The sequence below is a fragment of the Hemiscyllium ocellatum genome, chromosome 20 (genome assembly GCF_020745735.1).
Source record: "Hemiscyllium ocellatum isolate sHemOce1 chromosome 20, sHemOce1.pat.X.cur, whole genome shotgun sequence".
NCBI classification, from domain to species: Eukaryota; Metazoa; Chordata; class Chondrichthyes; order Orectolobiformes; family Hemiscylliidae; genus Hemiscyllium; species Hemiscyllium ocellatum.
The window spans coordinates 860,652-876,701 of record NC_083420.1 but is presented as its reverse complement, the minus strand read 5'-3'; the positions used below and the strand labels follow the sequence as shown (position 1 = coordinate 876,701).

General features: G+C 42.4%; 1 protein-coding gene across 1 annotated transcript in view; it reads left to right on the top strand.

Moving 5' to 3' along the window:
* vps35l (VPS35 endosomal protein sorting factor like) overlaps positions 1-16,050 on the top strand; it is a 149,020-nt gene that overhangs the window by 27,487 nt on the left and 105,483 nt on the right. The window contains exon 7 of the mRNA XM_060840406.1: positions 9,467-9,595. Within this exon, the coding sequence (XP_060696389.1) occupies positions 9,467-9,595 (129 nt within the window). The remainder of the gene's footprint in view (positions 1-9,466; positions 9,596-16,050) is intronic.

The following is a 16,050-nucleotide window of genomic DNA, read 5'->3' as shown; positions in this document are numbered from 1 at the left end:
CCAATATACTGCCAAGAAACTTTGTTATTCAAACACCTGGAAGGGCATGAAGTGACAGTACGGTATTGGCCAAATAGACCACCAGAGAAAGTAAATCGTTGACCATTGCTGTGGAAGCAAATTTGTACTAGTAATATTACTTTAATCACTGAAAGAATCTCTCTGGCATTTAAAATTAACTCATAGAAGCATTTGTCTCTTGCAGGTGTTAATTTTTGTTCGCCTTTTTAAAAAGCAAATGCCTTTTTGTTAACTTGTTTTTTTTGTATTTCTGTCTATGCCTGACCTTTTCTTCTGAAGAACCTTTCATTCATTTGACTTTCTTTTTCTTGGATTTTCTGGATCACTGAAGGTTTTCTCGGGTTATTGAAGTTCTGTGATATGAAAGTACTAATGGGTCAAGACAGGCTATAAAAATGAAACCATGGGATGCTGGAAATGTGAAACAAAAACAAATTATTTTATCTCTCTCATTTTTGATTTCTGTACATGGTTTGACACTAAACTAGCAGTTCTAACTGACTGATGTTCAAACTCAATGTTTGAAATTGAAATTGATTGATTGTTGAAGGGGATGAAAGGTTACTTCCTGTTCACACAAGTCTGAATTCTCCTATGGAGAGAACTGTCAAATTGTATTCACTGCAATCTCCAGCACCAAAGCCTTTAGAAAGTGAAGTGATTGTAACAAGGTCAGCGAGGTAGACCTCATGGAACAAGTTTGCTGTTTGGGGCTGCTAACCCAGTCCAGTCAGTGAGTCCTGGCTAACGGGTGCGAGCAGAGTGTCAGATATCCTGTTCACTCTTGAGAGCTGGTTCTCCATGTGTAAATAAAGGGTGACTTGGTGACAGGATACCGGTCTCTGTGGAGTTTATTTCAGTGGCAATCAGAGAAAAGCATGCTCCCAAGGATATTTGCTGCATGTGAATTTCTTTGAATGGGTTTAAGCATGTCTAGTAGTATGCCATTACTTGGGAAGTTTGACTCCTTCAATGCTGCCATGAAAGATTGGGCCCTGTATGTGGAAAGTATGTGTTTTTATTTACAAGCAAATACAAAGCAACAGGTAATTCTCTTGACAGCTTACGGACCTGCAACTTTTTCAGCTATTAGGAGCTTAACTTTTGCTGAGGCACTAGATGGTAAAACCTGAAGGAATTTTGCTAAAGAATATTGCAACCCCAAACTGCCTCTAATTCTGACACTAATGGTTTTACTGAGCAATCTGAGAACCAAGGGATTGATGAAGTAACCATCTCCTAGCTGTAGCCCAGTTGGACTTCCAGCAGGCAGTACAGCTGGCATTGTTGTTGGGAAATGCGACAAGTGGAGCAGATGAGTTCCAGGATATCCTTGTCAGTCCAACTGAGCAGGGGAAATGCCACTTGAGTGAAGGCAATTGTACAGCATCACTTAGGACCTATCCTGAACAAAGGGACTCTAGGTCAACCCATAATAAAATCCCAAGACAAAGCCAAGCCTTGGTCAAAGGGTTGAAATTTCCCTCAGGACCTGGGCCAGCTATCCATTGTAGTCGCTGGTATGCAGACTTGAATAGAAAGAGTCCTACGAGGCCTAAATTGAATAAGATAACTCAGACCAGTATCCAGAATAGCGCAAACCCTGGCAAGTCCATCTACATGTGGTTTGGAACAGTTAAATTGCTTAGCAACATTCAAATTGGAGCCAATCAAAACAAACGTTGGGTTAAATAGTCAACAGGTTCTAGTGGAGGTCGATACCAGCACAGTCATTTCAGTAATTTGCAGAAAAGGGCTTTATCAAAATTCACTCTGGACTCGACCATTAATTTTGCGCAAGATCTCAGCTGGACTAAGAACCTATACTGGAGAGCATTTGCAGATTAAGGGTATCACTTTGGTTCCAGTCTCTTATGAGAAGCAGCTGGTTCAGTTACTGTTGGCTGTAAAAAGCTCGGGCCCAAACTTGGTAGGGTGAAATTGGTTGGGAAAGATTCACCTTGATTGGCTCAACATTTTTGTATTAGAAAATGGCTGCCTGAGTGAAGTCCTAATTAAATACATAGATGTTTTTCAGAATGGCCTAGACACTATCAAACAAGCCAAGGTCTCCTTGTATGTTGACCAGGCAGCAATTGCACGGTTCTGCAAGGCCTGCCCAGAGCCATTTGCTTTAAAGGTAAAGGTAATGGCAGAAATCTGAAGGTTGCAGAGCGAGGAATCATCAACCCCCCCCCCCCCCCCCCGGTCCAGTTTGTAGACGAGGCAGTGCTGGTCATGTGGATTGTGAAGCTCAGTGGGTCGGTTCGCCTTCACAGTGATGTAAACAAATTGTGAAGTGTGTTTTGCAGCTGGATAAAAACCCAATGCCTCGCATAGAGGATTTTCACTCAAAGCTGTCAGGGGGTGGGCAGGCTGTCATTCAGAAGCTGGACATACATACTTGCAGTTGGATGAAGATCCCCAGAAGTATTCTACAATAAATACCCATCAGGATTTGTGCCAATATGAGGGTGCCTTTGGGGTATTGCAAGCCTGTGCAATTTTTCAACAGATGATGGAGAACATTTTACAAGATCTACCCCGGGTCGACATTTATCTGGATGACATGCTAATAACAGATAAGACCAATAAAGAGCACTTAACGAACTTGGATATAGACCTTAGACATTTCCCTCAATTTCTCCTCAAAAGGGAAAATGTAATCCAGGCACCCAAGTGATTTACTTGGGCTACAGAATAGTGGAGATCAGTTTACACCCATTGGAAGATAGTGAGAGTGATCAAAGGTGCCCTGGGTCACAAGTTCCAGAGCTTTGATCTTTCCTTGAGCTGATGAACTATTATGGAAAGTTCATACGTAACCTGGCCCCCTTTCTGGCACCTTTGCATCAACTCTTAAGGGTCAGAGTTGGAAATGGTCACGTAGCCAAGTGATAGCTTCAAGGAAATGAAGAAACAGCTACCATCCTCGAAGCTGTTCATACATTATGAGCCTATGTGAGGTCTGGTATTGACATACGATGCCTCCCCCTACAGCATCAGGTTAATGTTAACTCATAGCTGGCCCAATGAAGTGGAACACCCAAGAGCATATGTATGCCGGACTTTGGCTAATGCAGAGTGAAAATACACCCAGGTACAGAAGGTTTGGCAGTCCTATTTGGATTCTGGAATATCTTTTATGGATGTTAGTTCTTAACCTCTGCAAGTTATAATTAGTGGACCGTGCATTGCCGCCCTCAGCTCAGACAGAGTTCTAATACTAAGTGTGTATCTAAGTTGGAATGCTATCCTGGAGGCCAAGTCACAAATACAGATACAGAATTCTACTGCATGTCCAGCCATTTGTAGACATCCACAATGACTAAGATCATTAAGCCCACGAAAGGACCTGCACAGTTGATTGGGAACTGAGTCCAGAATTGAACCACCTCCTGCTGGTACCAGTGGTAGTGCCACTGGAAGAATCTGTAATGGTTTTGAATTTTCTGGACACAGTTTCAGTCACAGCTGACAATATCAGACTTTGGATGCAGAAAGATCCTGTCCTGGCAAAACTGAAACAGCTAGTGGTGATGAGGGATCTCAAAGGGCTATTGAAACCTTTTTGGACTTAGACCAGATCACAGTAGAGGATGGTATGTTATGGGGAGCAAGCATGAATATAGAATATCTTTTATTGTCACATGTATTCCAGTACAGGGGTAGAGTGAAAAGTTTTTACAATGGCTGCCTTTAATGGTGACATCTTAAGTACAAGTACCTAGGTACAAATCTTTAATACAAAAGAGGGATAAAAGGAAATGTAATAGCACTACTCAGTGTCTTTTAATAAAAAGTTAGAAATTATGTAGTTATAACATAGTTAGAAGATTGACATTACAGTCTGGTAAAGAATTTCAATTAGCAGCAGTTGAGCACATGGCCTGACTGCCTGTGTCAGTCCAGCATTGTCCCGCTGCACCCCAAGCCTCTAGTCTGCACTGACACTCAGCTGCGCCAAGGTAAGTTGTGCTGCTCTGGGACTTGCTTCCCCCCACAATGTTGTTCCGAGCTGACCTCTACCATAGTTGTCCAGGAGTTTCTAAAATGAAGACATTGGCAAGAGGTTAAGCCTTGTGGCCAGGATTGGATGCTGACATAGCTGCAGTACCAGAGTGCCAACAAGGCCAAAAATTACTGTCAGCAGCTCCCCCACTTCTGTGCGAATAACTGGATAAATCCTGGACTCAGTTATGCTTGTCCTTTTGTGGGCTTAATGATCTTAGTCATTGTCAGTATCCACAAGTGGCTGGACATGCAGGAGAGTTCTTTTGTCAAACAAGGGTGAGGAAGATAGAAAGGTAACTCTCATCTTTTGCAATATACAGACTTCTGATCGTATTGGTCAGAATGGGATGTCTTTATGCGAAGGTTGGTAGGGTGGAAGGTGAGCATGGGGGAGGAGCGGTTCTGTCCTTCTGCCACCTCCAAACGGACCCCACCATCAGGGATATATTTCCCTCTCCACCTTCCGCAAAGACCATTCCCTCTGTGACTACCTGATTAGGTCCACGCCCCCCCCAACAACCCACCCTCCCATCCTGGCACCTTCCCCTGCCACCGCAGGAATCGCAAAACCTGCGGCCACACCACCTCCCTCACCACCATCCAAGGTCCCAAAGGAGCCTTCCACATCCATCAAAGTTTTACCTGAACATCCACTAATATCATTTATTGTATCCGTTGCTCCCGATGCGGTCTCCTCTACATTGGGGAGACTGGATGCCTCCTAGCAGAGCGTTTTAGGGAACATCTCCGAGACACCCGCATCAATCAACCACACCGCCCCGTGGACCAACATTTCAACTCCCCTGCCACTCTGCTGAGGACATGGAGGTCCTGGGCTGCCTCCACTGCCGCTCCCTCACCACCAGGAAGAACGCCTTCACTTCCGCCTCGGAAGACTTCAACCTCAGGGCATCAATGTGGACTTGACCAGTTTCCTCATTTTCCCCCTTCACCACCCCCCCCCCCCCCCCCCCCCCCCCAACCCCTGTTCCAAAATTCCGGCTCGGCACTGTCCCCATGACTTATCCTACCTGCCTATCTTCCTTTCCACTCTACCCTACTCTCTGATCTCTCCCCTTCATCCCCACCCCCATTCACCTATTGTACTCTATGCTACTTTCTCCCCACCCCCACCCTCCTCTCATTTATCTCTCCACCCTTCATGCTCTCTGCCTCTATTCCTGATGAAGGGCTTTTTTCCAGCACCACTCATCTAGTATTGGTCAGATAATAGGCCATCATTTACCATCAGAGATTTTGAGTAATTCCTGAAGTTGAATGGTGTTTGACATATAAGGACAGCGCCTTATCATCCATTGTCCAATAGTCTGGCAAAAAGCACTAGCTAAACACTTGAAGACAGGCAAGCGGGAGAGAGAGAGAGTTTACTTCAGGAGATGAAGTTTGGTATAGGAACCACGATAATGGCCCTGCATGGGTAAGAGGCATGATCAGGTCCAGTGACATATAAAGTTTGGGTAGGTGTGCCAGTCCTGAATGTGGACTAAATGAAAGCTGAAGATGGTGCATGTGTAAAGCATGCTTGGCCCCTTGACACAGCCTAGGAGAAAGTGAGGACTGCAGATGCTAGAGACCAGAGTTGAAAAATGCCAGGCAGCATCCGAGGAGCAAGAGAATTGATGTTTCGGGCGTAAGCCCTTCTTCAGAATGCTGCCTGACCAGCTGATCTCCAGCATCTGCGGTCCTCACATTCTCCTTGATGAGCCGAATGTCCTGCTTCTCTGATTCTATGATTACCTGCATCTAGTTTTGTGACTCATACACGAGGACACCCAGATCCCTCTGCACTGAAGCTTCCCTCCATTTCGATAATTTGCTTTTAGTTCCAGTTAAAATGGATAATGTCATATTTATCTTATGCAATTTGGAATTACTTGGTCTGCCAAAATACTGGCCTGTTAACCTAACCTATTGATATTCATTCGTATATTTCTTGTTTCTTCTTTACTTCATACTTACTTTCCCACCTATTTTAGCATAATCTGCAAAATTGGCTGCAGTCGTTTCTATTCCCACATCCTAGTCCCTTAATGTAGTTTGATCCTCACGTCCAATTATTTACAAAATCTGTGGCACCCTATTAGATGTCAAAATCTGGGGTAATTTGCCACCTTCAAGATTTAAAGGGAACAGCATAAAAAGTGGGCAAGAGAGTGAGACATGCAAGTAGGTTACTGAAAAGAGTCCTCCTAAAAGGGGATGAACCCTTAGTGGTCAAGGAAAGGGAAATGAAATGCAAGAGGAAAGCATTAACTGGCTCTGGTGCTTATGTAGTTCTGAGTCACTGAGCAATGTCGTTGTGAATTACTGAATGGTCTGTGATTATTTGTTTGTTAATGTACTTTTAATTCCTCAACACAAAATAAGATAATTGTCTTTGTAATTAATGACCACCTAGTGTAACCAGACCTCCTTATGTAACCATGGGATACATGATCCTGAAATTGAGTTATTATTTTGTAAGCCAGTTCTTAATTGTTTCGGGTAAGATTATTTAGCTTTCCATGAAAAGAACTTGAGCAGTCTCCCAACTGAACATTTGATAAAAAGCCAGTAGTTTTTATTGAATCATTGTCATCATAGGATTCCGTAATCAAATTGAGCAATCAGTACTTTGGGGTCAGAGTGCGGTGCTGGAAAAGCACAGCTGGTCAAGCAGCATCTGAGGAGCAGGAGAATCGGCACTTCAAGCATAAGCTCTTTACCAGGAATGGAGTAGTTTGGCCTGACTCTTTTTTTTTAAAGTTTTATATTGACTGTACTTCACATTTCCTTGGCATTCTCTTGATGACATATGTGAGGAATTGTTGGTGCCATTCTGACAGAGCACATTGGTGCTGCACTAACTGTGCGAATGTAATTGAGTCATAGTTCATAGCACAGACAAAAGGCCCTTTGGTCCAAAGCAATATCACTGACCTGGGACATAGGTTTAAGGTAAAAGGGGATGAGATTTAAGGATGAGAGCCAAGTTTTTTACATGGTGTTCAATGCCTGGAATGTACTGCTAGAGAAGTTGGTACAAGCAGATACAATAGTAATGTTGAAGAAAAGCTTGGCAGGGAATAGAGGGGCGTGGCATGTGTAGAGGCAAAAGCTTTTTCGTTGAGAAAGTCATGATGTGTTGGTGCAGTCTTTGTAGGCCCAAGGCCCTGGTTCTGTGCTGTACTGTTCTTCGTTCTTTGCTTCTGACTAGCGTCAACTCAATCACCTAACTACTCTAATCTCATTTACTCGCACTTGGCCTATGACTTTGTATGCCTCGGCAGAATAAGTGTGTATCTGAATATATCTTAAATGTTTGCAAGTTTCTGCCTCTTTCACCATGGAGTCAATGTGTATTGTCCTAGTTTCTGTTATATATCAGAAAATGTGATGTTCAATGTGTTTTCGACAGCAGTTTGTTATTGTCTGAAAGTAGACTGGCTGAACAACTTGAATAAATTCAAACCAACTACAAATTGTAAATAAAATCTTGATCCAGTTGTTTCTCTTGGGTTTGACCAGCTCAATTGATGATTGAGTTGGTTTAGCTTCGTTGGTTAGAATGTGGTACAGAATAACACCAATAACTTGGGTTCAATCCCCATTGCAGTTGTCATCTCCTAGCATTGCCCCATGTTTGTTGAAGGGTGAGCCATTCAATCTACACAACTACTTGTACAGTCATAGAGATGTACTGCATGGAAACACACCCTTCAGTCCAGTCCAACCCAAACAGATATCTCAGCCCAATCTAGTCCCACCTACCAGCACCCGGCCCATATCCCTCCAAACCCTTCCTATTCATATATCCATCCAAATGCTTCTTAAATGTTGCAATTGTACCAGCCTCCACCACTACCTCTGGCAGCTCATTCCATACACGTACCACCCTCTGTGTGAACAAGTTGCCCCTTAGGTCTCTTTTATATCTTATCCCTCTCACCCTAAACCTACGCCCTCTAGTCCTGGGATAAGACTTTGTCAATTTATTCTATCCATATCCCTCATTTTGTAAACCTCTATAAGGTCACCCTTCAGCCTCCGACACTCCAAGGAAAACAGCCCCAATCTATTCAACCTCTTCCTATAGCTCAAATCTGCCAACCCTGGCAACACCGTTGTAAATTTTTTCTGAGCCCTTTCAAGTTTCACAACATTCTTCCTATAGGCAGGAGACCAAAATTACATGCAGTATTCCAAAAGTAGCTGAACTAATGTCCTGTCCAGCCGCAAGATGACCTTCCAACTCCTGTTCTCCATACTCTGACCAATAAAGGAAAGAATATCAAGCACCTTTTTCACTATCCTATCTACCTGCACTCCAAGGTCTCTTTGTTCAGCAACACTCCCTAGGACCTAACCATTAAGTGTATAAGTCCTGCTAAGATGTGCTTTCTCAAAATGCAGCACCTCGCATTCATCTGAATTATACTCTATCTGTCACTCCTCAGGCTATGGCCCATCTGGTCAAGATCCTGTTGCAATCTGAGGTAACCTCCTTTGCTGTCCACTACACCTCCAATTTTGATGTCATGTGCAAACTTACTAACTATATTTATGTAAATTATTTGGATGTGAGCATAAATGACGAAACGAAGTAGACCCAACACCAATCCTTGTGGCACTCCACAAGTCATAGGCCTCCAGTCTGAAAAACAACCCTCCACCACCACCCTCTGTCTTCTACCTTTGAGCCAGTTCTGTATCCAAGTGGCTAGTTCTCTCTATATTCTGTGAGATCTAACCTTGCTTACCAATCTCCCATGGGGAACCTTGTCGAACACCTTACTGAAGTCTATAAAGATCACATCTACTGCTCTGCCCTCATCCCTGTCTAACAGATGTTTATTGATCTCTTGTGGGATATCCCTATGTCTAATTACATAGCAACATCTGACTGATGTTAGCATGATATGCTATGTTTACTCAACAGTTTAAGTTTAAAATCTACATAAATTTTATACTGAATAAATACAGTTTCTCAAAATGGGGAAGGCCTTTGAGTAATAACAAAATACTGAATGTCTGTTTGTGTATAAAGCAGGTTACTGGCACTTGCTTGGCTGTGTGGATTTCACGTGAAAATCAGTTTTTAAGAATGGAGACACCATTCTGATTATTATAAGTAATCAGAAAAAGTGCAATTCTTGTTAGGATATCTTGAATGTACAAATGTAACTCTTTGTATATTTGGTTTAGTTTTTGTCTACTCTGATAATTTGGCACTCCCTTTTTTTTAGTTTGCAAACGCACCATGTAAATAGGTTTACATTTTCTTACTTTGGATAGAAACAGCATGAATTTGAAATTAACTGCACTGGTATAAATTTGGCCCAAGTTTGTTACTAATGCTTTCAACATCTTTTTTGCAGGTTTTTTGAACTAACTAGATTTTATTCTTAATTACTATTCTTTCTTCCACCAGGGGTCTCAGAAAGAGCTGTTAAACTTGACACAGCAGGATTACATCAACAGGATTGAAGAATTAAATCAGTCACTAAAAGACGCATGGGCTACAGATCAAAAAGTGAAAGCACTGAAAATAGTTATACAGGTCAGCTTTAAACAACATGAAAATGGGCATTTATCAAATATTTCTTAATATGTTCCTCTAGTTAGTTATTGGGAGCTATTGCCAAGAGTGTGACTCTTGAAGTGGCAAAGTCCATTCAGTTCTTGACTACTTTGTTTTTGCATCATGTATTGCTGAGGCTGTATAAGGCTGTGGCCAGACCATGTTTATAATGTGAATGTTCAGATTTTTGGGTCCCATATTGTGGGATGGATGTGCTAGTTTTGGGGAGAGTCCTGAGGATATTTTCAAGAATGATACTGTGGAGTGAGGGGCTTGTCATTTGAGGACTCTTGGTCCTACTTCATGGAGTTAGGAGGATATGGGGATCTCATTCAAAATTACAGATGGCTGAGATGCCTGGTTAGCGTGGATGTGGAGATGATGTTTCCACTAGTAGGAGAAACTAGAATGAGAGAGCACAATCTCAGGATGAAGAGAATACCATTAGGGTTGACAACATTCTTCAGTTCGAAGGATGTGCATCCATGGAAATCATGGCCTCCACAGCCTTCTGTGGCAAAATTGTTGAATGTACTTAAGACCTGCATAAGTCCTTGATTAGAATGGGGATCAAGAGTTATGTGGAGAAGACAGGAGAATATAGTTGAGAAAAATATCAGCCATGATCAAATGCAATAGCGGATATGATGGATTGAATGTACTAATTCTGCTCTATCTCTTAGGACTAATGATAGAAACTAAGATTAGAATGATCATATCTGCTTTTCTTGTCTGTAATACAGTAAAGCAAATTATATGAATATTCAAAAGCATTCCTATTGTTTGTTCATCACATGCAAAAAGACATAAGATGCAAACAGCATAAATTTAAGGAACAGATCAGAATCTCCCATAGCAATTCTTTTTTCTAAATAGCATAATTCCAACCCAACATACAATTGAACTGAATGCTTTTGGTCTCTAAAAATGTACCACAGAAAGCATGGCCTTTTGGCCCATTCTGTCTGTGGAGAGATTTATAATTAATCCCAGTCCCCTGCTCTCTTCCTACATTCCTAACTTTTCTTCTTTTGGCTTGATTAGATTAGATTAGATTACTTAGATTAGATTACTTAGTGTGGAAACAGGCCCTTCAGCCCAACAAGTCCACACCGACCCGCCGAAGTGCAACCCACTCAGACCCATTCCCCTACATTTACCCTTTCACCTAACACGACGGGCAATTTATCACGGCCAATTCACCTAACCTGCACATTTTTGGACTGTGGGAGGAAACTGGAGCATCTGGAAGAAACCCACGCAGACACGGGGAGAATGTGCAAACTCCGCACAGTCAGTCGCCTGAGGCGGGTTTGCTTCTGCTTTTTTTTTTAAACATTACTGTTGAATCCACTTCCACCATCCCCTTTTTGTGCATTCCTGCTCAAAATATCTCATTGTCTAAAAACAAAATGTTAATTTTTTTTGCAGTCACTTAAATCCAAGTCATCTAATTTCCGGTTCTTCCGTTAGTGGAGACAGGGAAAAAAAACAATATCTTTTCAGCACTTTTATCAAATCTCCTCCTGTCTTCTCTAGTTGTGTGTGGTGCTAAGAAGAACAGCGGATCAGGCAGGATCCAAGATGCAGGTGCTCGTTGCATCCTGCCTGATTTTTGTGCTTTTCCAGCGCCACACTCTCGATTCTGATCTCTAACATCTGCAGTCCTCATTTTCTCCTCTTGATCTTCTGTACTTTTGAAGAAAAAATGTCACTTTTTGGTAGCATTCTAGCAATTCTTAGTACCTTTAAACTTAATGATATTAAGGTCACTTCTCCAAATGCTCTGCTCCACTTACCCAACCTCACTGAACTTTATCTGGCAGGACTTGCTTCCTTGTTGGTCTACATTCAAATTGTGTGGAACGATAATTTTTATATATATCACTTCAGGATTCTTCCCACTCCTTTTCCCTTTAGCGATTCCTAAAAGATCACCACCAATGCCTGCACAATCTGCTCAGCTGTCTCCTTCATAACTCTGGTATCGTCCAGGTGATTGATACACTTCAGATCTTTCAGCTTCCCCAGCACTTTTTCCTTCATAATGGCCACTAAATTCACCTCTGCCCCCAACTCCCTTGAAGTTTTGTTATACTAGTGTCTTCAATCGTGAAGATCGATGCAAAGTATTCAGTTCCTTCACCATTTCTTTGTTCCCTATTCATTCTTGCCCAGCTTCATTTTCAGCAGTCTGACATCCATGTCTGAAAAAGCTCTTGCAATCTTTTTATGTAACTAGCTAGCTTACCCTCACATTTCATCTCTCCATTTATTGTTCTTTTTAGTTGTTCTTCACTGGTTTGTAAAGACTTCCCAATAACCACCTTCATACTGTATCCTTTTGCTTTTATGCTGTACCTGACTTGTCTTGTCGGCGTGATAGCTTCATTCTCCCCTCAGTCTGTTCTTTCTGAGAGGTATAACAAGAATTCATCCTAAGTTAGCCCTAGAAATTCTTACATTGCTGCTCCACTGTCTTCCCTGTCAATCAACTCAGGCCAGGTCCTCACTCACCTTTTGTCGTTAACTTGACTCAATTGTAATACTGTAACATCTGATTCCAGCTTCTTTCCCTCAAACTGCAGGGTAAATTATTTCATATTAAGGTCACTGCCCCCTAATATTCCTTCACCATAAGCTCCCTAATCAAGTCTGCCTCGTTATACATCACCAAATCTGTAATAATAATTTTCTCCATGTCAAATGCTGATTGTTCCAGGAATGTTATTCCCAGTGTGGTTGAAGTGCAGCATTTTCATCTTGAAAAGCTCGCCTGTGCCCCAGGATGTGCTCCAATATCTTGCAAATATAATGGCGCCTCTCTCCTACGTTGTTTTGGATGAGAGATTAAGTAGAGGTTCTGTCTATCCTCTTGGGATGTAAATGATCTCCAGGACATTGTTTTGGTGCAAAGCGTAGAATTAACTTGCTGCCCTGGCCAATACTGTATATACTCGTGTCAGAGTAGATGTTATGCAAAAGCTGACCCCTTATTTTTGGCTAGAAAATCTTATTTTCCATACATCTTGTGTAAAAGTCGACCCTGCGATATTGCATTATAAAGCTCTTAGAAAGGAACACATGACTGCAGGAATGGTGCAGATTTTAGATCTTGGATAATTGGGGTTCTTTCTGGGGAAGATGGGACCTCTGCAAGCAGGAAGGGCTTCACCTGAACCAGAGGGGTACCAATACCTTGGGTGGGTGGTGGGGGCTGGAATTTCTTAATACTCTTCAGGGGAGGGGGAGGTGGTGGGGGTTAAACTAATATAACAGGGATGGGAATCTGAATTGTAGTTCCAGTGTACAGGAGGGTGAGGGTAGTGAGGTCAGGGGTAGATTTACAAGTTGTGGTTCTGTTCGCCGAGCTGGGAATTTGTGTTGCAGACATTTCGTCCCCTGTCTAGGTGACATCCTCAGTGCTTGGGAGCCTCCTGTGAAGCACTTCTGTGATGTTTCCTCCGGCATTTATAGTGATTTGTATCTGCCGCTTCTGATTGTCAGTTGCTGTCCACTGCAGTGGTCGGTATATTGGGTCCAGGTCAATCTGCTTATTGATTTGAATCTGAATCTGTGGATGAGTGCCATGCCTCTAGGAATTCCCTGGCTGTTCTCTGTTTGGCCTGCCCTATAATAGTAGTGTCGTCCCAGTCGAACTCCTGCTTGTCATCTGCGTGTGTGGCTACTAGGGATAGCTGGTCGTGTCGTTTCGTGGCTAGTTGGTGTTCATGGATGCGGGTTGTTAGCTGTCTTCCTGTTTGTCCTATGTAGTGTTTTGTGCAGTCCTTGCATGGGATTTTGTACACTACATTGGTTTTGCTCATGCTGGGTATCGGGTCCTTCGTTCTGGTGAGTTGTTGTCTGAGAGTGGCTGTTGGTTTATGTGCTGTTATGAGTCCTAGTGGTCGCAGTAGTCTGGCTGTCAGTTCGGAAATGCTCCTGATGTATGGTAGTGTGGCTAGTCCTTTGGGTTGTGGCATGTCCTCGTTCCGTTGTCTTTCCCTTGGGCATATGCTGATGAAATTGCGTGGGTATATGTTTTTGGCGAATACCTTGTATAGGTGTTCTTCTTCCTCTTTTTGCAGTTCTGGTGTACTGCAGTGTGTTGTGGCCCTTTTGAATAGTGTCTTGATGCAACTTCTTTTGTGTGTGTTGGGGTGGTTGCTTTCGTAGTTCAGGACTTCGTCTGTGTGTGTGTGTGGCTTTCCTGTATACCTTTGTGGTGAATTCTCCGTTCGGTGTACTCTGTACCGTCACAGGAATGGGAGTTGGTTGTCCTTTTCTTCCCCTCTCGTGAATCGGATTCCTGTGAGTGTGGTGTTGATGATCCGGTGTGTGTTCTCTATTTGTGTTTTTAATGATTACAAAGATGTCATCCACATATCTGACCCAGAGTTTGGATTGAATTTGCGGTAACACTGTTTGTTCTAATCTTTGCATTACAGCTTTTGCTATGAGTCCAGAGATGGGTGAGCCCATGGGTGTTACGTTGATTTGTTCATATATTTGGTTATTGAATGTGAAGTGTGTTGAGAGGCACAGGTCCAGTAGTTTGAGTATGCCATCTTTGTTGATAGGTTCAATGTCCTGTTGGCTGTTCTGTATGTCCAACAGGTTGGCTGTTTCTCTGGCTAGGGTTTTATCGATAGAGGTGAACATTAAAAACACAGAAATAGAGAACACACACCGGATCATCAACGCCACACTCAGCAAATGTTGTTCCCTTGTTTAAGAAGGGAGTCCAGACAACTCTGGTAATTATAGGCCAGGTGAGCCTTCCTTCAGTTGTGGGTAAGGTGTTGGAAAGGGTTATAAGAGAGAGGATTTATCAACATCTGGAAATAACTAAGTTGATTAGGGATTGTCAACACGGAAGGTCATGTCTCACTAACTTTATTGAGTTTGTCGAGAAGGTGACAAAACAGGTGGATGAAGGTAAAGTGGTTGATGTGGTGTACATGGACTTCAGTAAGGCATTTGATAAGGTTACACACAGTTGGCTATTGCACAAATAACGGAGTTTCTGGATTGAAGGTGATTTAGTGGTTTGGATCAGAAATTGGCGAGCTGAAAGAAGACAGAGGGTGGTGGTTGATGGGAAATGTTCATCCTGGAGCTCAGTTAGCAGTGGTGTGCAGGACGGATCTGTTTTGGGACCACTGCTGTTTGTCATTTTTTATAAATGATATGGACATTGAAGGAGGGGTTAATGAATTTGCGGATGACACTAACGTAGGCAGAGTTGTGGATAATGCAGAAGGATGTTGTGGGTTACAGAGGGACTTAAGATGCAGAGCTGGGCTGAGAACTAGCAAATGGAGTTGAATGCAGATAAGTGTGAGGTAGTTCATTTCGGAAGAAGCAATGGGGTAATGGTAAAATTCTTGGCAGTGTAGATGAACAGAGAGATCTGTGTCCTGGTGTAGAAATCTCTGAAAGTTGCCACCCAGGTGGATCGGGTGGTTAAGAAGACATCTATGGTGTTTTAGCGTTTATTGTTAGGGGGATTGAGTTTGGGAACCATGAGATCATGCTTCAGCTGTACAAAACACTGGTAAGGGCGCACCTGAAGTATTGCGTACAATTCTGGTCACAGCATTATAGGAAGGATGTGGAAGCTTTGGAAAGGGTTCAGAAGACATTTATTAGGATGTTGCCAAGTATGGAAATAAGGTCTTAGGAGAAAAAGCTGAGGAAACTGAGGCTGTTTTCGTTGGAGCAAGAAGGTTGATAGGTGGCTATATCGAGACGTATAAGATAATTGAAGAATTAGATGGAGTGGACAGTGAGAGCTTTTTTCCTCAAATGGTGAAGGTTAACACGAGGGATAGAGATTTAGGACAGATATTAAGGGTAGCTTCTTCACTCAGAATAGTAGGGGCGTGGAATTACCTGCCTGCAACAGTAGAAGCCTCACTGACGTTAAGGGCATTTAAATGGGCATTGGACGCGCATATGGATAATAATCGAATGGTGTAGGTTAGGTGGCCATCAGGTTATTTTCTCAGGTTGGCGCAACATCAAGGGTTGAAGGGCCTGAAGCATTCTATGTTCTATGCATGTTTGCATTAATCCAATTAAACAAAATCACTCTACTCATTGCTCTTTGTTTATATATTGCATCTCTATTCATTCATTCATCCCTGGATTTAGCGCAATTGGTTTACTACAGCACTTTTTGATTCATTAATTCATTCTGACCGGTACTAAGTCTATCAGTACTTGTCTCACTTTATTCATCCAAAAGTTAAAGTCATTAAAAAGTTAATCATTTTAATTGTGCTTTTATATCTGAATAAAAAGGAGATATATTAGCTACATATATCTTTAATTCTTTGACAAATTTGTCAAGGTTGCTGTGGGAGTAAGTGGGATGGAAACAAATGAATTTGGCTGGAAAGTTCAAGAACTTATACATTCAGAATTTAATA